This window comes from Chelmon rostratus, chromosome 15 (genome assembly GCF_017976325.1).
Source record: "Chelmon rostratus isolate fCheRos1 chromosome 15, fCheRos1.pri, whole genome shotgun sequence".
In the NCBI taxonomy this organism is placed as follows: domain Eukaryota; kingdom Metazoa; phylum Chordata; class Actinopteri; order Chaetodontiformes; family Chaetodontidae; genus Chelmon; species Chelmon rostratus.
The window spans coordinates 15,666,697-15,690,179 of NC_055672.1; the positions used below are offsets into that span (position 1 = coordinate 15,666,697).

General features: G+C 43.1%; 4 protein-coding genes across 5 annotated transcripts in view; all 4 read right to left on the reverse strand.

Moving 5' to 3' along the window:
- The window catches only part of LOC121618215 (signal-induced proliferation-associated 1-like protein 1), a 34,315-nt gene extending 27,798 nt beyond the window's left edge, over positions 1 to 6,517 (reverse strand). Inside the window, exon 1 of the mRNA XM_041953575.1 lies at positions 6,354 to 6,517. The gene's annotated coding sequence lies outside the window, so the exon portion shown is untranslated. The remainder of the gene's footprint in view (positions 1 to 6,353) is intronic.
- A 2,029-nt stretch (positions 6,518 to 8,546) lies between these two features.
- On the reverse strand, positions 8,547 to 9,729 carry gpx2 (glutathione peroxidase 2). Its single transcript, XM_041953343.1, has 2 exons — positions 9,508 to 9,729; positions 8,547 to 8,900 (listed from the first exon to the last, which is right to left on the reverse strand). Exons 1-2 carry the CDS (start codon positions 9,727 to 9,729, stop codon positions 8,547 to 8,549), a joined length of 576 nt encoding a protein of 191 aa, XP_041809277.1.
- Positions 9,730 to 10,348: 619 nt separating this feature from the next.
- LOC121618705 (ras-related protein Rab-15-like) lies at positions 10,349 to 15,622 on the reverse strand. Its single transcript, XM_041954266.1, has 7 exons — positions 15,448 to 15,622; positions 12,604 to 12,664; positions 12,456 to 12,516; positions 12,284 to 12,361; positions 12,004 to 12,093; positions 11,343 to 11,408; positions 10,349 to 11,240 (listed from the first exon to the last, which is right to left on the reverse strand). Exons 1-7 carry the CDS (start codon positions 15,569 to 15,571, stop codon positions 11,082 to 11,084), a joined length of 639 nt encoding a protein of 212 aa, XP_041810200.1. The 5' UTR covers positions 15,572 to 15,622; the 3' UTR covers positions 10,349 to 11,081.
- A 1,502-nt stretch (positions 15,623 to 17,124) lies between these two features.
- Positions 17,125 to 22,080, reverse strand: LOC121618181 (protein max-like). 2 transcript variants are annotated; one of them, XM_041953523.1, is made up of 4 exons: positions 21,924 to 22,080; positions 19,129 to 19,236; positions 18,487 to 18,610; positions 17,125 to 18,368 (listed from the first exon to the last, which is right to left on the reverse strand). In XM_041953523.1, the coding sequence occupies exons 1-4, from the start codon at positions 21,957 to 21,959 to the stop codon at positions 18,184 to 18,186; spliced, it is 453 nt and encodes a 150-aa protein (XP_041809457.1). In that variant the 5' UTR covers positions 21,960 to 22,080; the 3' UTR covers positions 17,125 to 18,183. The 2 variants fall into 2 exon arrangements, with proteins under 2 accessions (XP_041809457.1, XP_041809456.1); XM_041953522.1 differs by having other exon boundaries at positions 18,487 to 18,625.
- Positions 22,081 to 23,483: the final 1,403 nt, after the last annotated feature.

A 23,483-nucleotide genomic window follows, 5' to 3' on the forward strand; every position in this document is an offset into this window, starting at 1 on the left:
TCTGCAGCAATCAGGGTAAAGCCCAACAACTAATTTGATTGCACAGATGAATAGGTGCAGCCTTAAGGATTCCCCACAGACTAATATCAGCAGCAGAGGAACATGAGAGCGCTCTGAAGAAACAACAGAATCCTTAGAGCAGCAGTCGAAAGGAAAACACAGCCAGCCATCCTGGAAGGCCGGAGTCAAGGTGAAAGCTTGATTAATACCCCCTCACAATGGCCAAATAGCTACTGTGCTGCCACCAGACATTAACTCTGTGCCTGGTGCACACGATGTACTGTACAGTTTTATAATTAACTCTTAGTTTGCAAGAATAGAGGCAGAAAGACAAGAATAGGATCTTGCCAAGTAAGCAATTTAACAAGGTGGGCTGCAGCGCTGGGGACAGAGGAAAGGCTTCGGTATGAGTCGACATGAAGGCCAGTGCAGTGAAGAAGGGCTCATTATCCTCACAGAAAACCTCAGGGGGATTCTGTGCCATGTCTCTGGAGAAGACTGGCTGGCTGAGTTGTCCCCTACAAACTTGGAGGGCAGCCTAGTTCCACAGTTGTGGACTCAGTGGGAAGCTCAGGTGTGCCTCAGTCATCAGCGTTATTTGTCAGAAATGGCAGGTTGTCTCTAAACATACCGTTCTGCATGCGGAGAGGCTTGATGAGGACACAAAATGCACAACAACAGCGCCGCAAAGTAACACACGTAAACCATTTCCAGTCATTGATTTTGGCGCGCGGCCAGCACATAGCCCAGTACGCTTCCAGTCCAATTATAAACAGTCAGGCCGCAGAGTTAATCAATTCATACAGAGTCATTTGGACTACGATAAGTCAGCTAGTATTGCATAACAGTGGTGCCCTGCTAAATCACAGTCCGTGCCAGGAAATCTCAAACCTCCACAGCGTGCTGCTGCTGGCCTGCACTGCACTGCACTGCACTGCACTGCACTGGGACACTACAGGCAGCTCTGCAACTGTGGTCTGTCATGCTCCCGAGCCAGTCCTGTGCAGGCCACATCTCATTTTAAGCAGCAGTCCAGGGTGCAGTGTTTTCAATACTTCACTTTCCACTAAACTAAGAAAAAAAACACAAAAAGCAAAAAAATTAACATCTATTAATCAGACATTAGACAGCTGTGCCAGTGATTCTTGTGTTTTAGTCTTGCTTCATAGATACAGAATGAGGCAGAACGCAATTAACACGACACCCCCTCCACCCCACCCCACCCCACCCCTTTGTCCCCCCGGCTGGCAATAATCAGGACGTTGCATCCCCACAAGTCACAGAGGAGGAAAGCATGCAAGTCTTGACTGGAGCTCTCTGCGGGCCCCTCCAGAGTGTTTGCCTAACTACTGTGGGGCATTTTAACACCTGAGTTAGGGTCTGTTAAAAACCAGGCAAAAGGTGAACTGCCAGGGCACGACAGCCAACCAGGATGTGTGCAGGTGCACAGCTACTGGTGACTTTCTGCTAATCAGCATTCGGGGCAGGCATGAGTAATATGTAAACAGAGGCAGCAACGCCACTTTACCTCCTCTAACAGTGACGATAACTGTGGGAGATACAAACAAACTTTTACAGTTTAACCCTGGAAGAAGCAGTTAATAGTTCTATGTAGTCAAAATATGGAGTTTCCTAACAATGTCCAATGTCAAGAGCTGCTATATGCATGCAATATGCAAGTACATGCCCATCACATGAAAGTAGGTTGAACAATTAATTGAAATATTATTAGTAAAAAATTGATTCGAGTAAAAAACACATGATCATTTTTAGATGTGTTTCAGTGAAAATGAAATGCAAAGATTACCGCCCCCACTAAAATCATTACAATCACAACATCTGTCAAAATAATCGTATGATTTTTGTGTGCATGTCGTTCAGTCCCACATGACAGCTTTCAGTTTCAGCGTATTTCTCATGGAGCAGTGCTGTAGTCGGTGTATCCAGGAATACATCAATGAAACCCACAGGAAACAGGCAGCGAGAGAGGAAAGGCTGGGAAAGCAGCCATGTTTGTTATTAACTGGCCCTATCTGCCCTTTGCACCTGGAGCAACACGGAAAAAGAGGCTAATTCATGAGACAGTGTACTGTTCAACACCGTACAGCCTAATGATTATCAATATTGAGTTATTTCTGTTCTGTTGAAGGCTGGGGTAATAGCACATAGCTGCCTGGATAATGACAGTGGGAGTTTTTCCTCCAGACTTCACTCAGTCCACCTGAGACTTCTATTTGTTTACGAAGTCATCTGAATCTAGTAAAGGAAGTCTTTGGTTCACAGTGGTCTCATTCTTCCCTCTCAGCTATACTAGGAGCAAAAGCAGGAACTCACAGGGTGGAAAAGGATTCCCTGGTTCCAAAGCAAAGGATGTGGAATTTTGGAGCAATCTGAGGAGGGATTTTTTTGGGAGTTTCAGTGCAGGAAACAAAGCAAACACACAAACTACAGCAAGACTGCTTTTAATATTTCATAGACCTTTGAACAAAGGGTGTACAGGAGGAAACCTCGCGCGGTGTTACATTGCGCCAGCATTCCTGTTTTCCTGCATATCACACGGCGAATCTGCTCCAATAGGTAACAAAAACAGTTGCAACCATGAAGGGGAATGAGGACAAGCTGAACAGACCTGTCTGCGCATTGAGATCTGTTTTGAGCTCAGCCATGACCAAGCCCTCGCGCATTCCTGCCTGCTTCTCAGATTTCTGTCCACAGGAGGGACAACAGCAGAACCTCTGTGGTTTCTGTGTATGTGGAATTATTTTCCACCGCTGCCCACACAGGCTCCGCATGGGGCACGGGCCTGTAACTCCGCTTGATGTTTTGATTCTTCTCCGAGCAGAGCTCTGTAATCCGCTCCAGAGAGAGTGTGCAGGCCAAACAGAGAGACACTGTAGCAACTGGCAGACATGTCCAGACAACGCTGAGCACGTCATCGCCGTGTGGCAGTGGAGATAGCCCGCGGCAACACATCATCATCATCATCAGAATACCAGATTTCAATATGGAAAGTTTTTTCCCCCCTTCTCTCACTTGAAGGTCTTTTAACTAAGTGGTTGTTTGTCAAACAGTTTTCATTTTTTCTCCCCCCGTCTTCCGATCTCAGCGCCATGTCGTACTATTTTCGGCACGCATGAGGTTCGATTGGAGCAGAAAAGGGGAATTACACAGCGTCTGATCTCTGCATGACTGTGGGTTTTGGTTTAGGGTTGAAAGTTGGAGGCAGGATGTCCGAAACCAGTCACAGCGATGTTACTTTAGTTCAGGAGCGTACAGCGTGAGTGATGGACCACCAGAACGAAACCCTCCTGTCAGTCAGGTGTGGTCCAGATCAGAATCAATAGCAACACTTTGCACCTGCCCCACTAGTAAACTCCCTCAGCGTCCGTGAGGCTGACAGAAGCTCCCGCGTGGATAATTACAGTGTCCGAACTGCTGTGCATGTTTTGCGAGGTCAGAATTCCCCAAACTTTGTGGCAGGTGGGGTGAAAAGGGGGGGAATTTTCCTTTGTCTGCATGCATTTACTCTGTGACAGTGCGCTGAAAGGGGATTACATCATCACTATTGTAGCTTCCGAGCCCTCTGCTTTCCTCCATTGGCTGGTATACAGTGGACCGTCCGATCCAGACAAAGACGGAGCATTCCAACAGTTTAGCAAGCAGGAAACGCAGCCCCGTAGTCACACCTCATTACAGTCAAACTCATCGACCCCCTCAGTCACCAGCGAAAAAGACAATGACACGGAAAACGGCGCTGGTGGCTCTATCATCATCAAGTCATTTGACTTCTGACTATGGGCTGACTAATACTGGTCAGACACATCACTCATGTCAAAACTGACACAGCTTCCCGTTTTTTCTAAAACAAGTGATACATCTCAAGCTATTACTAAAGGCTGTGACAAACCTCATGAATACATGACTCAATTCACCGTCTGTCAAAGAATAAACAAGGGGGAAGAAACTGGCCTTGTAGCTGACATTGGTCATGTTGGTGCACCAGGTCGTCCAGGGCCATATCGCAAGGTCTGCTCAGTTTGTCTGTCAGCAGTAACAGGCAGTTAAAGGTAGCAGGGGCGCAGGCTCAACAGCAGCCAGTCAGGCGGTGCTGCGCATTTCCAAAAGGTGAGATCAACAAGGTACAGAAATGATGTCACCTTAAAACTTTGTGAGGGTAACAGAAGCAGCACATCACTGCGAGAAGAGCGTGGTCGAGACCTACTTCAGACATTTAGATTGCGACACTATGAAAGAGTAACGCACTTTGAACTTGAGAATTAATCAGAACAATAATCTCATTATTCATTATAAAATGTAAACAGCTATTTTAAGCATTTCATGATGGCCACTTAGCATAATTGCAGCACACACACATTCAAGAGTGGCAAATTATAACGCAGTACAATGCTCCTCTTGTTGTTGTCTTTTATCTTTGCTCGAGCTATTCCCTCCGAGCCGAATCGCAAGAGACAAAAGAAACATAAGCTCAAGTTAGCAACAGGAAGCATCCCTCAGTGTATGTGTGGGCACGTTTGAAAGACTCCACGACAAATGAAGCACAATAACAATTGTTATTGTAATGTCAGAAGTATGATGCGTGAAAGTGAAAATAGAAACGCCGTCCTTCAGTAATGAACCAGGGGGTGGATTATTTATGTTGATGGGAAACGTGAGAAGCAGTGGCTCTTTTCTAAACGAACGATCATGTTTAGAGTTTGCATGCAGATGCATTTTGATGAGAACCTCACAAAAGACCCTCATCTTTGGATTTGTGTTGTCAGTGTTTCTTATATGGGCTTTGGCTCCTAAATGAGACGTTTTAAGGCCCACACAGTACTGTCGTATCTTAACCTTGAATGGAGTTTTTGTCAGCGGCATAACACAGACTTGTTGGCCCAATGTGGCGTTTCTGATTAAAACACTTTGTGCATGCTTTCTCCAATAGTGATACAAAGCTGCTGCACTTGCATTGGATTCACTCTCTATAGGAAACCCCATCAGAGAAAGCAAGGGGCAGTCCAGTGTGAATAATAGCCCCGTTTTGAACAAGCAAACGGGACAAAGCTGAGATTAGACCCACTCGTAAAAATGGCAATGCAGCTGTATGATCAGTCACGCCGACCGCGGGTCAGTTAAGCCTATCAAGAATGCTAAAAATCCTTGATCCCTGCCCAAAGCTGAACTCCAAAGCTTCCCTTTTTTTCACCTGACTCATGCCAAGTTATCCAACTCCCAAAAAGCACTGCCACTGGAGCAGGCACCATGATTCAGTTAGCTGAGGAGCTCCCTGCTTTGCAGTTTCCTACCTGCATAGTTGCAACTGGTTTGCTACAGCTGATATTTTGTAAATATGCTCATTTTGGACACAATACTGTTGGAACTTTGAAAGGTTAACGCAGTTTCCTGGTTGGCAGTTACCTTGTTGCACTGCTTTGCCAGCTCTCTCCCATTCTGTCATGCTGCCACCACTGTAATGATCTGCATCCTCTATTCCAAAACAGTCTCTACGTGCCCAAAGTGGACACAAAACGCTGGTTTTGTGCACATTCTGCACATTTCATTGCATAAATCAACAAAATGAGTGACTGCTTGAGCATTATGTGATCAAAATCCCACGGGGGGCACGACTAGCAGACATACCTGATGTACAGAATTTCACATGGCATACTGATTAGGCGGAATGCAATGAGCTTGGTCTTATCTGTTCAACAAGATGATGCACCAGGCTGTACACAAACCAGAGCTCTCAGGGCCACACAGATGTGACACAAGGAAATCACCTGCCTGAAATCCCTGTTCGTGTGGCAACAACACGGGGTCCACCACGCTGAAAAACACTGGTTTTCGGATGGTGACAGTTACACAAGGGGACACACACACACACACACACACATATCCAATGTGTGGTGGTGTACTGTAGTGTGCATGATACCACCTGTGAATCGTCTCCCCACAGCAGTGCTGGGAACAATGCCCTTGACATATGCAGCGACGCAGCGGGCACGTATATTTGATAGTCGGGCAGGAACGTCTCGTACAGAGTCCACTTCGTCTACCACCAAATCCTGAAAAAACACAGAGGCACTGATTGCGCACTGGCACCACACTGCACCTCCACACGGCACAAAGATGTGCTTTGTCCACAGACAGCCGACAGATGTTGTGTGTGGGCACCTTGAACCGCGAACAACACCCCGCGCAGAGCAGCACTACGCTCCCGACTCACCTTTCCCCCCTCTCTGCCTCGAGCTTTTGGATGTCACACAACGCGCAGCGGCTTTTCCTCCTTTTGTTTCAACTCGTAACAAGGTCCCGTAAGTCCGAAACGCAAACTGCGCAGCGCTCTTCCTTACCTCCGCGGGAAACGTCTTCGCTCCGGCCCGAACCGAAAACGCCCCGGCCGCTTCCTCCGAAAGGCAACTTGGAAGTTTGATAGAAAGTTACGGCTTCGCCTCGCTGCGCTATGCAGTTGCTGGAGGGATGAGATCATTCAGGCAGCCTCCCCTCTCTCTCTCCCTCTCTGCCCCTCTCTCTCTCTCGCTCTCTCTGCCCCGGAGTCTCGCGAGAAGCCTTAGTGGGGAAAGCAAACGTTTCCGTGGCAACAGCGCTCACCTGTAGTGGCCAGACAGAGAGGGGGGAGGGGGGAAAAGAAGAGCTCTCACACACCACCTGAAAAACATGGTTTGTAAACTATGAAAGCTAATGCGAGGCAGCTAAAACCGCCCAGTTTTCACTCTCACGTCCTTTTCTCTGTAGGTCCAGTGGCATGATGAAGGTGACAAAGTGCCCTCCAGAGCGCACCCCTGCCACTTTACTCCTGTAGCTATGCTTAAAGTTTGGTCAAATTTTTACAGACATTATTTTGGGTGTTTCGGCTTTATTTTGCGTGTTTGTTTGTTTGTTTTTTTTATTTTTTGTTCTTCTCACTCACAGTAAAGCCATTTAACTGCAGACAGGACCCATTTACCCTCTAGTTCATGTAAAACCTTTGACCAACTGTTGCAAATGTCCTGTTAACTAATAATTTGGTAAAATTAGATATCATACACTGCCTATTATACTAATATAGTGCATGCTTTTATGTTTAGCTAATATTGCTGGAGTTACTGCACATGCAGGGTTATTTAGACCAACATACATCCACATCAAAATGATTCCCCAGAAATGAAGGTGGAAATTGTGTCACATTTGACACAAATCCACATGTGCTGAGATAGTTCTTTGTTGTTTTCATCCATTACATAAGTTTGAAGTATTCAACTGAGTGATTCATCGCTCCAGCGTAAATGATCTTTGGTGGTGTTTTTTTCTGCAAGCTGTGTGTGCAGGGGAGCAGTGCAGAGGGTGGAGGAGAGGCCCCTGGCATTCCTCCTCCAATATTTGCTGCTTCTAATTGCAACATTACTCACCTGAATGCCAACCACAGACCGGTGGACCTGTGGGAAATATATTTATCAAATGCCCTCATGTATTGTGACAACACAAATATTTTAATGTGATATGCAAAGACAGCGAGTAAGGCTATCTCCAAACAGAATTAAAACAGTGCCTGGTGACTGAGTGTTTCACTGTTCATCCCGCAGCAACCTGCCCAACACATCAGGGCACTGCCTGGCCTGTGTAGCCTGTGGTTCTGACATCATCGGCTGATGTGAGCGGATGCGCATAAAATCCACTGCTAATCTGCAGACCGTGCAAACAATTCATACAAAATCTGGATAAGAGCTCATTACACAGTGGCAAGGTCGATGCTTTCCTAAATGCATGATTTAGGACTCGTCTTCGGGTTTCACTGTGGTGTTAAAGCATCCCTGCAGTTGTATTGGGCTACGTATCAGCAGATCTCACTTGGAAATGTATGGCTTGAATGAATTTAACATATAAAGAATGAATCAGCAGGTTGGAGGAGGCATAATGCAGAGGAATTTCCTGTGAGCTGTTTTAGTGTGCTGTGACAACATGCATTATAATTCAACATCCCTCCCACTGTATTTCCAGCCTCATAACTATGCTCCCACAGAGCTGTTTCAGACATGACAACATCTATACTCGTCAACCCTGCATCAGAGGCACACATCTTTACAGCAGGTGCCTCACTGCATATATGGTCCAGTTAAAAACAGACACAGCAGTGACACAGCATATTGGTTTTTAGGGTTTTTATTCCAGTGCAAACATTTTATGAGTGTGTGTGTGTGGGGTGAATGTCAATTCATAAAAGCATGACAGAAGTTATGTTAGCATGAGCGACTCGGCAGCACCATCTGCTGGCCGGGCTAGCATAGGGCAAGAAACATAAGGACATGCAAGGGACTGTTTTTCAAGTGATAAACCCACATTTGTTTAATCTTGTAACTATACCACAAATGTCTTTAACGTTTATTAAATTTACTCCTCCACTACTCTTAAGCACTTACAAGGCCTCAGATAATATTCCCTCAGCTTTTCAGAATATCACCCTCATTTAATAAGGCTTAAAAGTGTGGAGGACAGCACATCAGCTTTGACTGTGATGGATGAGAAGTGATTAAGAGGTGGAGGCTATTTTAGGTCTTGGTTAGTCTTAACAGTCTTTGAATGTCAGGCTCGATGTCGATGGTGGGGAACTTTCTGCTGTATCTTTTAAAGGGCTCTCCCTCTGGCCCGATGAGGAATTTCTCAAAGTTCCAAGAGACGTCGTTCCTGTTGATGGGACTCCAAATCAGAAATTTGGGGTCCTGCATTAGGGAGTTGGGGTCGTCATCGGGATAGGGTAGCTTGTCTTTAAGATAGGCAAAGACCGGATGTGTGTTTGTTCCGTTGACGGCACACTTCTCAAACATGGTGAAGTTAGGCTGAAAGCCTCCACCTGGACGCACATGCTGCAAGGAATTCAGGATCTCGCCATTGGAGCAGTTCTCCTGCAAAACACAAGCATTCATTTCCATATTGTCCAGCTGTTTGATACTCCACAGCGATACGGTAACAGCTTTAAGGCTCAGGGTTTGCTGCTGATGACAGGAATTAAGCTGATTACACTGCAGCAAACAAAATCACTCTGTGTAAGAGTGTCAGGCAGATACTTAAAATGTAACTGCTGTATCAAAGCTCAAGTGCTAGCTACAGCTTGCACACTGTGCAATTATGGTGCTGTACTGAATTACTATATGATTGGATACAATGGGAATCACTGGGTAAAGAAACTGTTCATTTTCAGAGTGAAACTTGAAGCTAGGATAGAGCGAGAGAGCTAAAGATCCTGTTTAAAGGTCTCTAATAATGGACTGAAACTGACTTTGATTATCTGGTTGAATTCAGGTGTAGATTCCAATTAGAAAAAAAATCAATTGAAAGCACCAAATTTGGTGAATTTTTGTGTTAATAGGTGAATTGGTACAGCAGGTGTGACATGAATAATAAAACGTCATTGGCAAATAATGTAATTTTATATGACATCTGGCCTCCGTCAAGACCACATATTACAAGGTCACACCGACTTGCCTGAGGAAATGACGCTGCTCAACTAACCTGATATCCAAACTGATTACAAGGAAAGCCCAGGACCACCAGCCGATGGGGGTACTTGCTCTGAAGCTGGTTGAGCTCGCTGAAGTCCCGGGCGGTGGTGCCTCAGAGCGAGGCCACATTCTCGATGAGCACCACCCGTCCCCTGAACACGTTGAAATCCACCGAGTCTCCCTCCAGCGTGGTGGCCCTCAGGTCGTAGAACGTCTTGGCGATGAACGTCATCTCGACTCCTGTGCTTCCTCACTGGAGGCAGACCTACGGCTGACTGTATCCAACTGCCTGGTCACCTGACCCACTGAGGACAGAAAGCTGCCTTTCATGGGTGTCAAATGGCTCTGCAAGAAGCTGATCTACACCTGATACACAATCCTCTTTTCACGTTTCAGATAGATTGATGTAGCTGATTATAAAAACACACACGTACATGAAGTAGCTGTTGCATGATTTACAATGTGTGTTGTGCAGTTTAGGTTCAGCTTTGACAAGTGTTCAGATTCTGGAGTCCTAATTCAATGAATGTGCTGTTAATTATTATCTTGTCAAAATGTGATTATCAGCCTGATGTGCTCATTTCAAAGAGTGTCTTTGAGGGAAATAACATGTATTCAGCATCATTGTTTCTCTATGACATGTATCTGTTTTCTCAGTCATCAAAAATTGAACACCTGATCACCTGTCTTTCACAGCAGCTGATGAAAAATAAATGAACCAATGGTCTGAACTCTCCGTGCACCTAACTTTGCTCTCCAATCCAAATTTAGTGACTCAGCAAAGCTCAGACACCCAATGAATTAGTTTTAAATATGACAATTTCAATTTATTAACTTATACATAGCTCGATTTTTTTGCAACATCCGTCAGTTTCAAACATTAGATTAAAATTGCATTTCTATGGCACCTCAGCAGACCCTGAAAACATTATTTTAAGCAGCACTAACGCAGCTTAAACGCATAACATGCATGAGGGCATGGCAGTCACATTCATAAAACAAACTGTACATACATTCAGCATGGTGAATAACATGTACTGCATTCATAAAGGTCACTGAAAATGGCACAACCCTGTCTCCTTTGAGGAAATAAGGTCATTGTGTAAATGAATCCATCCCTGCTTGGTTTGAGTTTCGACTTGTGAATAATTCAGCTGTGTCCTCTGGCCACCTTGTTGCAGCATACATGCTTATTGCAACTTAAGAAACATATTTCTTTGACATGTATGCACAAGTTCCCAGTTAATTTGTAGATTGGTACCCTGCGGATCAAATTTTTAAAAAGTAACAAGAAAGGAAAGATGATGGAATACAGTGATTTGATTAAATAGTGCATTTTACCAGGGGAAATGAAGAGATGATGTGTAGTGATAGTTTTGCCGGAGCAAATGGACACAGAGCTGCCTTCATGCAGTGCAGATACACTCCTCACTGGCTACAGAGTTCAGTGATCATGCAACAAAGTTGGCCCTCTGCTGGTGGCTGCTGCTAACTGCACTCACTACCACCTAACTTCACTGACTTCGCCGCAAGTCACAGCAGGACTTGGACAAGGCAGAACAAATGTCTTTAGCTTGAGGGCCTCTAACAGGCGCAGGTCTTCCGGCTGCTGTCGGCGGCATCTTCACTGCCCTTCTCTTCCTCCAAAGCGACCTTCTCCAGATAATCATCCAGAGATCCCAGCAAGGTGTCCAAGTCTCTCTTGTGAGCCTGCAGCACCAGTTCTGCCACTCGAGTGAAGGACTGAAGGAAGGAGGAAGTGGAAAAATAAACACACAGATAGCGTCAGAGGAGCGTCGCAGGCAGTTCCTGGCAATATTTTCTATTGCGACAGACACGTCCTACCTCGTTGATGTTACTGCTGGTGGAGGCACTGGTCTCGAAGAACTCCATCCCATAGGTTTCTGCTAGCTGCAAGATGCAGTTGGATGTGTTCAGAAATGAGTACAACAAAGGTTTTTCGTGGCTTTAGTCAGACTTCAAGCACAGGGTTTAGGAGACTCAGTGGTCCACTTTTACACATGATACAGAAACAGACACCGTAGTCATTCATACTCATATCCATGTCTGTTTTCATCCACCATGTATAGATTTGTGCAGTCTTGCACCATCACCAACCTTCACGTTTTGTGTGAGCTAAGAAAGCAGGCCTGAAAGCTACAATGCAGTTAATGCAGTATTTATGTACCATAGGTTGAGAAACACTTGCTAAACTTGCTTATACTTGTATAATTGAGAAGTAACAATAAAGAAATCTTGATCTGGATGAGACTTAGCTGTGTATCCTTTAGAAATGTCTCCTTACTGTTTAATCCCAGAGCTATTTTGAGGTAAACCTGGTCACTTTATGTCACTGAATGCATAGCGGAACATTGGAAACAATGATCTACTGAGAACTATTGGATGCTACAAAATCCTACACAGTACATTATCATTTAACAAGTAGGTTATGTGCAACAAACCAGAATAAAACGAAATAAAACCACAAAATAAGGTCCCATCAAACCTTGCTTCCTTGGTCCTTTGTCACCTGCCTCCTGTGCTCCTCATCAGACTTGTTTCCTACCAAAATCCTCTGCACCATGTCTGGGGCATACTGCAAAGAAGACCAACAAAAACACAGGCCAGCAGCACAAAGATAAGGGACTTCATCATCTTGTCACTCACACTAAGCCAGTGGGTGTGCAGCAAGCATAAGCAGTGCACTGAGAGGTAATACAAAGACTGGGTCACTGTGAAGGGCGACAAGTGCAGAGCAGTGAAATAGAGAGTGCTTATGGCCGTACTTCATCCACATCGCTGGCCCACTTCGCTAGGTGCTGAAAGGACGGCTTGTTCGTGATGTCGTATACAAAGATGATACCCTGGACGAGAACCCACAGGAGAGAACAATTAAAGAATGAATGCTACAGGAGCCCGTGAAGGCAACTTGACTCCTGCGCTTGTTGGAGGGATCACCTGCGCCCGCCTGTAGTACTGCTTGGTAATGGTCTGGTAACGCTCCTGACCAGCCGTGTCCCTGCACAAAAGAAGGCACATCAGCAGGAGAATATGCGCGTCAGCATGCTGGCAGTGCAGTAGAATTATACAAAGAAACTTTACTTACCATATCTGTACTCGCACCTTGATTCCATCTATTTCTAGTGTTTTCATTTTAAAATCAACTCCTAAAAAAAGAGGAAAAATAACTTTTTATTTCACAGAAAGCACAACACGACCGAATCGATCTGCGACGCTTTAAGCGACTGTGACAAAATGGTGAAAAACCCTGCTTTGTGGGCTTTTGTGTGCTTTTGCGAGCACTTCATGAGTGTAGCTCAGGGACACCATTATCCCTGATGAATTGTATCTGAGGCACTGCACAGTGTCAACTTTTAAATCACTGTGCCTCCACAAGGGGGGCTGCAACTGACGTGGTGTTTCCTCCGCTAGGTAACAGGACAAGGGAGCTCAGAAATGTGACAAGAGAGCTGTGGCTGCCAACAACAGGAGAGTGTCAGCTGAGGTCACTATATCAAAGACATGGTACTGTGTATGTTCTTACATTGATTCACTTTTTATGCTGCCACTCTAAAAAAAGACATTCATTTCCATCCTTCATGCTAATTTATACAGATACTTAAGTGTATACACTGTAGTATTCTATCATAATTAAGGTTATTAATCCTAAACTATACTGGCCTACAAAGGCAGTAAGTATTGGCCAAAATTGAGCTATAAACTGTATCTGAACTTCTGTCATCTATTTAACTATAGAAAAAAATATTTTGCAAAAGAAATTTGTAATTTTTTACATTTGTGGGAACCAAACAGACGTAAAAACCAAACCAAAATGCATTTACCGCACTGTGGCTTCGACAGCTAGCCGGACGGCTAAAGGAAGACGGTTGCATCAAGTGAAAGCTAGCTTGTGAGATAGCCGTGGCTAGCCTAAGCTAAAGCTAAAGCTAAGTGTAGCTATTGATCAACTTGTAGTTGTTGTCTGTAAATGAGACTGGTCCATTCTGATGACTTGACATTTTGGTTATTCAGTTTGTTATTCCACATCAATCATCTAAGGCAGAAGCTAAGCTAATTTAAGATGGAGACGGAAAAAAAATCCCCAGCTAGGTATAAATCCTGCTAAAGGTTGCTAGCTCATACACATTTTTTAACTAGTGAGGTTCATGTGATTTGATGTTGTAAAGGTATATTTAAATTACGTCCTTCATATATATATATACACACACACACACACACACACACACACACACACTTATATATTCTATAAGATGTGGACTTAATCAAACTGAACTTAATTTTCTTAAACAAACTAATTCTAATGGACAAGAAAGCTGAGGAAACACGTTTTGCTGGTAGACACTGAAGTTTTCAGTGAAGATTATGTAACGGCAGATTTAGGAATCGTGTGTTTCAGGGAAAAATAATCAACCTAAGAAGACATGAAATGAAAGCATTACAACCTTTCTATCTGTTTTACAGTTTGCAGCCCAGCCTGAAAACTTGAATCCCTTTTTTCTGCATATACTGCATACACAATATACTACTATACTACACAATATGTGGCATATTATTTTCAATACTGCTTAATTCACTGCTTATTTTCCCCTACTGTCGTCCACACTAACCCGACTACTCAATGAATCTTTCGGTATAAAGGCACGCCCATCACACTCTGGTAAAGCCCAGGGCAAGATAAGATAATCCTTAACTAACATCTCCAAATTGCTTGTTTTGTCTGACTAACAGTCCAAAAACAGGTTTTCAGTCTTGTGTCACATTAGACATAGAAATGCAGCAAATCCTCAGAATAGGGAGGCTGTAAAAAGACAGTGTTTGGCATTAGTGCTTGGAAAATAAACTTAGATGGCGGCATGAGTTAATAATGAAAAATCATAAAGACAATGTCTCCGTTCTATTTAAGTGTCCCACTGAGCCACAGTAGTGTGACAGGGACCCTGTTCACAAAATAGCTGCAGGTGAATTTCCTGCCAATCGACTAATCAATGAGTTGACTAATCGTTTCACCTCCATCACATTATTCTATCCTACACACCTGTTGCTCTACTTCCTCTGGCTCTGAAGGATCTAAAATAGTGAGTGGCTCCATTGGTTGGCAGAGGCTGTATAGCCGTACAGTCTGGTCTGAATACGGGTCTTCTCCTGGAGATGCACCTGCTGTATATCCCAGTAAAATCATGCTCTCACTGTGCTCCTTTGTTTACTGTTGATGGGGCTGCTCCTGGATCAGTCCACAGAAAACATCCTTACTGTAGGGCTGTGTGTGCTGTTTGGCTTAACAAGAGACTTGTCACCCACCCAGCACGCTCTCCTGAGATGCAGCTCTCCAGCATGGGCTCCACAATCCTCACATCCTGAGCCCTCCACCCTGCAGCACTTTATTTTAACACTGGCAACAAACTATACAGGCTCCCATGGAAAGGACAACAGCTCATCCATTTATCTCAACGTCATCAGTCGTCTAATCAGGGACAGAGGCATGTGTGTATCAGTCCACAAGTTTCATTTGTAATTAAAAAGAGGATCACACATCACACACTTTGAGAGCAGAGAAAGTGATGTTTACTTCCTGTGGACCTTCCTCTCCATTGTGCCACTTCACCTCTAATGGCCATATCTCCACTGGAAAACGGTTTAATTTTTGCACAGCCATGATCAGTGCAGCTTTCCTACTACTGACATGTTTTTCAGCCAGTTTCAGGGCTGTTATTACCCGAAGCAGTTTGTACTAATCCTGCTAGCTAAGTAGGCCTGCTGATACACTCTGAATTAAAGGGAAATTACAGGAAATCGTGCTTCTGTATTCCTGCATTCATTCTGTTAACAAAAATAATAAATAAATAAACAGTATCCACTGCTGTTCAAGCTGCCGCTAACACACAGCCACATGATGAGTTTCTGAAAGTGAAGAACTTGTTGGGTGGCTTACCGATGGTGGAGATATGCGCAGGATCAAATTCACTCTCCGTGAACCTGCGCAACATGCAGGTCTTCCCAACCCCCGAGTCTCCGAGCAGGAGCAGCCTGAACAACACGTCGTACTGCTTGGCCATGACCAGAAACTAAGCTGCAGAGGAAAGCATGACTCTTCCATGTAGCTCCCGGCTGATGCCTTCACCTCACAGTTGCAGTGTGATGCCTCTACGGCCCCTCGGAAACTTGCAGCCGCGTGAATTGTAAACACAAGAAGAGCTTGTTGGAACTCACGACAACGTTTCAAGCCTGACCAAGTGTCTTACTTTTTTGTTTTTTAAATAAATATAGCAAATTATTTTATGGTTCGTTTTAGCGAGTGAGAACACTGTAGAAACCTCAACACTTGTGATTAGCTTACTTGTATTTCATCCGCACAACATTTTAAAAGCATCACCTTAGCCTTTTGTTTTGTCACGGCCTCCGTACTTTCTCCTACAAAATCTTTACATTGTGTCATATCGGGCAGAATATTACAGGTGTATTTTACGTTTCTACGTGTTTAATATTTCCTACGACTCCAGAAGGCATCGCGCAACCTGCATCCTTGTAGAGGCAGCCTCCTCCAGGAGGAGCGTCAGCTGCGACGCGTCAAACTGACCTCAAGCCAAGTTCAATATTTAAACTATTAATACTTACATAACCCTGCTCACCTAATGACATTTAACCCACCACCAGAGACGGTTTTTTTCTTCTATACTTCAAAAACAACAACAAAGCCTATTTTCTTTTTTTCATTTAACTCATCCAGGTCATGGAACTAGAGCTTCACACAGCCGACTGGACTTGTTTGAGGTTCTAGAAGACTCTCATCCAAGAGGCACTTTCAAATACTAAATCTTTAATTTTTTGCATATGCACTATCAAATCTTAAAATATTTAGTCTACAATTGTCAGAATCAGACTTTGAAATTTCCAACATATGAAATCCCTCAATGTGAAGTGTTTTTCATGTCATGTAATGTCCCAAAGTTCCTGAAATATTACTCAGGATATGACCTCACCTCACCTGTTTGTGAGTCATTAAAAACAGGTCCTGTGGACCCTCCTTTCCATTGTTATTGTGACCTCTTTTTCCTGGGGCCAAACTTCTATTAGGAAAGGTATTATTTTATCATAACCAGTGTTTTTCAGTCAGTCTCAGAGCTGTTTCATGTCATGTAATACCCCAAAGTTCATGAAATATTAGTGAGGATATTACCTCTGTGTCTTCACTGGTAGCCTGAATACAGGTACCTGCCTCCCGATGCTCTTGTGAATTAAAACGAAATATCTGAAACTGAGGAATAAAGCTAAGACATCTTTATCATCTGTTTGTACCACTGATGCCCTAAGTAATGTATGGTGATCTAGAAACATTTAAGAGGTTATCATTTCAGAATATTTTCCCTCCTAATTGTTGTAAATCAGACAAGTTTCTTAAAATTTGATTAAAAACACATTGATTAAAACTTATTCATTCAGCTGGGGTTGAAAATTAATTTCCTCACTCAGCTGTTTCCCTTCAACGCCAAACACAGAAACAGTGGTTTAATAATTACTTACTTGCTTTAAAATAATAGTAATTCAAGAAGCTTAATGTGCAAATCATGAGATGTTATGAAAAACAGGTTGAGTCACAAATACATCCCAAAAGGATAAAATAGTTTTATTTATAGTCTCATAATAAAGGTATGCCTTAACTTGCAAGACAACCGTTGGCAGTATGTACAACATACCTGTAATTTCCATGGAATGGAACAAACAAATATTGATCACGTACACACTAATTTATCTCTGCAAAAAGGAGGAAAAAAGAAATGTTCCTAGCACAGGCAAATATTTCGAGGGAAAGGCTTTTCTTTGCAGAGCTGACACCATTTAAGAGTATACAGTGTTATATACGTCACACTGAAATGGACTTCATTAACAAAAATAAAGGTCACTGCCCTTTAACTGCATTGCGTAACATTCAGTATCCATAAGGGGATTTTTTCATACCCACATTTTATTTGATAATAATAAAAATAGAGGAAAATAAAGTTGAACCTGTGGAAAATACACTAAAGCAGAAGGTCAACTTGCTCATCCTCCAGTGTTCTCTGGAAAATCTCAAGCCAAATATGAGGGATATCAGACATAAAGGTGAGAAATCAATTCCGGTGCATCACTATAAATAGAGGGATTCATTTGCACAAACATTTTCAAACACAAAAATTTCAGCCACCTACACTGAATAAGGGGGGGTTGCAACTTGCATAACAGCCTTTTTTTTTTTTTCAAAAGCAACTTCACATTCTTCTCTGGAAAAGTATGAATATTAAAAAGGTAAACTATCTCTAATTATCATTTTGTCAATGGTTTGTCAATGTTTTATGTAGCTTTACTAAAGACTCATACCTTGTCATCTCCACATTTGATTCTGAATGGTTATCATGAGGTTTGAAAAGCATAAAGTCCTTCAAAACTGCAGAGCTGCCTCACTTCGGGGGTCTTAAAAGTTGTTGCTGGGCCACAAAAGGAGTGACAGGATGCTTGCCAGGAGGAAAAAGGAAGGTAGAAGCGTTTTATACATGATAGCACCTCTCTCACACAGTCTCCGCCTTGTCTCCTGGACTGGCGTAAGAAGGCAGGACCGAGTGCGGACAGGTAGGAGGAGTCGGGGGCTGGTGGGCAAAAAGAGTCTGTTTGAAGAACAGGGGTCGACCTGGGTCTAGCTGGGCTCCACGCGCAGCTTCTTTCTGTTGGGCGGCTCCTCGGGCTCTGATTCAGAGCTGGAGTCAGACCCGCCGTCGAAGGCGGACACCGCGCTCCCTTTGCGGTTTGTGTACAAGCTGCTGTCAGAAGAGTAGTTTGTCTGGAGCTGAGTGTTCCCCTTGGCCTTCTCCAGTGCACGAACTGCAGCAGCATCACCCACACAGAAAGACAAACACACTAGTAAACACCACCCTCATCAAATTCTGCATGTTGCTTCACTTTGAAATAGAAAGACACCGACAACATGTCCTCCGCTCACCCTGCTGCTCCAACAGTGCATTCTGCTTCTTTAAGTCGTCGATGTCTTGCTGGTGGGTATGGTTTTTTCGCCTCATGTACTGGATGTACTCCGTGGCTTTGTCTAGAATCTGTGCTCGGGAAGCCTGTTTGACAGAGTTCTGTCAGCAAAAATTTCAGAGAGCCATGGGACAATGCTGCAGTGTCTATATGTTCAGGTAAAACATGGCATTCTCTCTCTAAACACACAGTCACAGTGTTATATGTGAACATTGCAAATAGATTTTAGTCTGTATGATAAAGTAAGAGTAAAAAACAGAACTATTCCAGAAGTTAGCAACCTTTGGTACATGTGCTAATACTGACATGTTGCAGAATAGTTTTTAGCATAAAAGACAGACAAAAAACAAAAAGATCAGAGAACCTGCATTTTCACCTGCTGCTCATCTCTACCAGCGAAACGCAGCTCTCCTGTACTTTGTATTGCTTGTGCTGATAGTCTCCAGGTAAGCACACAGTTCTCATGGTTGACAAAAGTGCTTTGCAGGTGCACAACCAAATAACACTTTTAGACAATATAGTGAAGGAAAGAAAAACAGGGCCCAAACAAAAACGATTTTCTTGCTTTGTCATGGAATGTAGAAAATGATTATTTTCCTCTCACCTTCTCCCCTTGTAATGCAGGCACAGAATCTCGTAAACCGTGAAAGCTGTCTTTAATGTGGTCCCTGCGTTTGCGCTCAAGCGCATTGTGATGTGCTCGCTTGTCTGCCTGTGAAGGGACATGCAACGTGTACACTTAAAACACAGGTCATACATACAGCCTTGAGTCCGAAAATGCTGTGATGCTGGTTGAAACGTAAATAAAACAGAATGCAATCATTTGTAAACTAAATGTTTTTACTGACAAGTTTTCTGAAGTGTTCCTGAGCCCATGTAGTAACATCCTTTCTACAATCATGTGTTCACAAAGTGGTAAAGCTCCCTTCATCCTTGCTTGTGAGTGACTGAGCCTTTCCAGGACGCCCCTTTCATACCATATCATGATACTATCACCTCTTAACAATCAACATGTTTACCTGCGGAATGATCCAAACAGGTGTTCTTGAAGCGTCCCACAACTTTCCCAGTGTTTTGTTGCTTGTTTGAAACATATTGCCACATCATATTCAGAATAATCAAATATTAACAGCAATCAATGTAGTCGTTGAGGTCAAACATTAAACATATTGTCTTGTCATGTTTCAACACAGCGTCCCAACTTTTTTGGACTTGGGGTGGTACAGAAACACACCAGATAAGACCCAGTTAGTCACAAGAAAGTTTGTGACTTGATAACCATGTGATTTCTAACATATAAGTAAAAGGCAGGGGAATTTTAAAGCTGCAATATAAAAGTGTGGCAGCTTTAAATTGCATGTATATTGAATAAGTCACAGTCATATCTTTCACAGAGCCCTGGTGTGTACATGTGCACATCTAATTTTCCTGATCTGTTACAGCAGGAACCTCTGTTGTAGGTACAATATTTACAGGGATGAGATCTATTTACAGAATCTCAGGTGAAGGTGTGCTGTTTGCTTTAAGTTGCTTAAAGGGCATTTACAGTTCACTTGTTCAGCACCTGCTGTAGCTTTACAGAAGTCAGTCAGCTCAAGCTTAAGGCTGGATGCTGTTTCGAGGAGACTGCTCATTGAGATGATTGGAAAGCGTTGGGACAGGATGCACTCCAAGTTAAGGATCAGAGGACAACACTGAAAATACCTGTCTGGCCTAAAGTCTTGTTAATTATCAAACATGACAACAAGAACACAGTGTTCTGTCTTGTGAAACCTTGCAACAATACAGTTAGAATAACTAGTTACAGTTTGTCTGACACTGATTACAAATGTAAAAGCAAAGTGAAAAAATATCCTTTCGTATAAAAGTGTTGCCACTGAAATATAAACTTGTCTTTCTATCATGTTTTAACTATCCTGTCACATTAGAAACGGTGAACAGTGTAGGCTTAACAGGCCTACCAGTACATGCACACTTAGGCCCGAGGAGAATCCAAAGCTGGAGATCCCAGCTTAATCAAATGGGGGAGGGGAATCCATGGCTCTGAGAAATATGTGACCAGATCGAGGATCTGACACGATTTCAGACACATACTCAATTAAATCCCCACAGCACATTTAATGGGCAATTAATGTAGCTGGACTGTACACCATTAGGAATTAAATTAGCATGTGCACTATGTCTAATGTTGCATTTGACACGTATATGATTCAAATTAAACATAAACTCCCACAACAGCACTGGAGTCTTGCTGTAGGAGAACGTATTCGGAAAGGTTCAGAGGGCTGCAGGGCAATAACAGACGACCTTGGCAAGCCCTAATCGGCAAATCATAAAAACATGAGCACAGCCGTCTCTTGTGTCCTGTATGCACTGCGGTCAAGCGAGTCGTCGTTGGGTTTTGTTGCGCACCCATTTCTGCAATTACGGTACTGCGGCCAAAATGGACGTGTAAACACTCTGTACTGACGATTAGTACAACGTTAACTACAACCCTGACATGAAAATGTCCAATCTGACTTTCCCCTTTGACTTTTCTCCAGAGCAGTACAGTGTAATGACCGTACGTGGTCACATCAGGGGACTTTCAGCTTAACCTCTCAAAGGAAAGTGTTTTATGAGTTCAAATACCAAGGCAATAAGCCTTGGGTGTTACAATGCAATGTAACTTGAGGTGTGACTTTTCCTTCTCCGAAGTTTACAGTAGCATGACATTTTCCCATTTTTATAGTACAACAGTCAAGGGTGGAATAGGGAGAAATCCACGTGGATCGCAGCAAACCTATTATAGAAACGCTGTATCATATTTTTGAAACAAAAACAAAACGGGAGTTTCCTATGCATTACAACGCCTATTCACAGTGGAGCTGCATTAATAATTAAAGATTTTTAATATGTATCTCATATCTATGACATTTTCTAGAATACGCATTCATGATCCGATTTGTTGTATAGTATATTCTTATTAGGTAAGTGAAATGTGACACATTTATCGCAGTTTCCCTTGCACAACAAGACCTCGGCGACAAATCTTTTACGCAACTTTTGGCCGCGCCGAGCACCGGTACCGTAATTGTACGGGTAGAGGCGAAATTCCAATTGTCCGCTGCTTAACAGGGTTTTCGTAAACGACGGCTCACTTGACCGCAGTAAAACCACACACCTTATTCACCAGACTAATGTACTCGAGTTTGATTTACAAGCCACCCAGCCAGTACTCCAAAAGCACTTTTATTTTAAGAATTTTGTCTCTATTTATCGTAACAGGACATGTTTACCAAGAAACACAGCTAGCTAGCTAGCTAGCCCAATCAGGTAGCGTAGGTTGACAGGAATGTTAAAGTTGCTGTTTGGCTAACAATTTGGCTAGCTACTCGTAGAGGAAACTAAACCACGTACATCGCTGTCGACTTCGATGTCATCGTTTTCGCTCATTCTTCGGTAAAAGGTATGAAAAAGAAAACAAACAGCTGTCAAAACAAAGTGCAGCGACAACTGGAGGCAAATAACAAAATCTAGCACGGAGCTTTGCTACATCAGATACATGACGATCAACGGTTTCTCTACACGTGATTCGCCTACACATGGACGGGAAAACACACATAGCGCATGCGCAACAGAATGAGACCTTCTGGGTAATGGAGTAATTCGTCAACACTCAGCCAAGTTTGCACTGCTGCTCATCCTGGAATTTGAACTACATTCCCACAAGCCCACGGGATTGGACGCGCCCACCAAAATATACCGTTATGTCTTGCAAGTTGCAACAACAGCAGCCTCCTGATATACAGTGTTGATACTCAGGTGGATCTTATTTTATCTAGTTCTGGATTATATAGTTGTATAATATATAAGAAACAGCCTTTCATTAAATTGTCATCAATAAATCAGTGATGCCTTAAACATATCCAATCACATTTGGTGTAACATATTCTCCAGAGATATATCTTTCCTGCAGACGAGATTCACCTGTGTCAAGGACCAGCATGCATTGTGCTGCTGTTTAAGTGGTCATTGTCAGCAGGGTAGTGCGCTACAATAACTAGGCTCTTCTCTCAGCATATGATTATGAGGCCAGATGGTGGCCTGGCTCATTTGCCTGCCCTCCCCCACTCACCATCCATGGCTGTGCACTTGCCTCCATAGGACCTTTAAATAGCTTCTGCAGCAGGACAGAATGGTTTAACCTGCTGCAGCACTATAAATATGAACTCCGTCAGCAGGGTTTGCATTGTCTAATTTGATTATGACACAGATAATTAGTCGTTATTTTACTTTAAAGCAAGATTAACACCTACTGTGTGATGTTTATGTGTGCACTATACATCATTTCATATTTTAGTCAATATTTAGACAACAGAGGGTGCAGTACTGTATGTGTACTGCTATTACCTGTAATTCACCAGAAATTTTAAAAAAGTGTGGCCATTCAAAGCACAAAATTATATTATATATTATTATTATACGACGAAGGGATGATCCAAGGTTCCACAGGGAAAGCAGACTGGCAGGGTGCAGACAAGAGCAGGTGAGCTTGGTACACCTGGGCACCAACACAAATGGAATGTCAGACAGACTGGTCAAAAATAGTTAGCAAAGTGATGGAGAAATGTCTCCCTCTTTTCCCTTCATATATAACAGTGAATTTTAACAGGACATCGCTCTGTTTTTAGCTGCTGTTTGCCTGCACTGTGTACAAAAAGAATGGAGTTCAATTTTAGGATGTAAACTGTTGCGCTCTGAGTGCACATCAGCAGAGGACAGTGGACTAAGATACAGTTGCAGCAGCACATATGTGAGTGTGAGCAACAACATATTACCCAGCAATCATCATCACATCTGTACATGACATGAATACCAGAGAAAATATGAAAATAACCATTCAGTTGAATCGTTTTTTATGGTTTCTTCATAGTTTTTATGGTACATGTAGAATAAGGTTTTAATTTTTTTTATAGA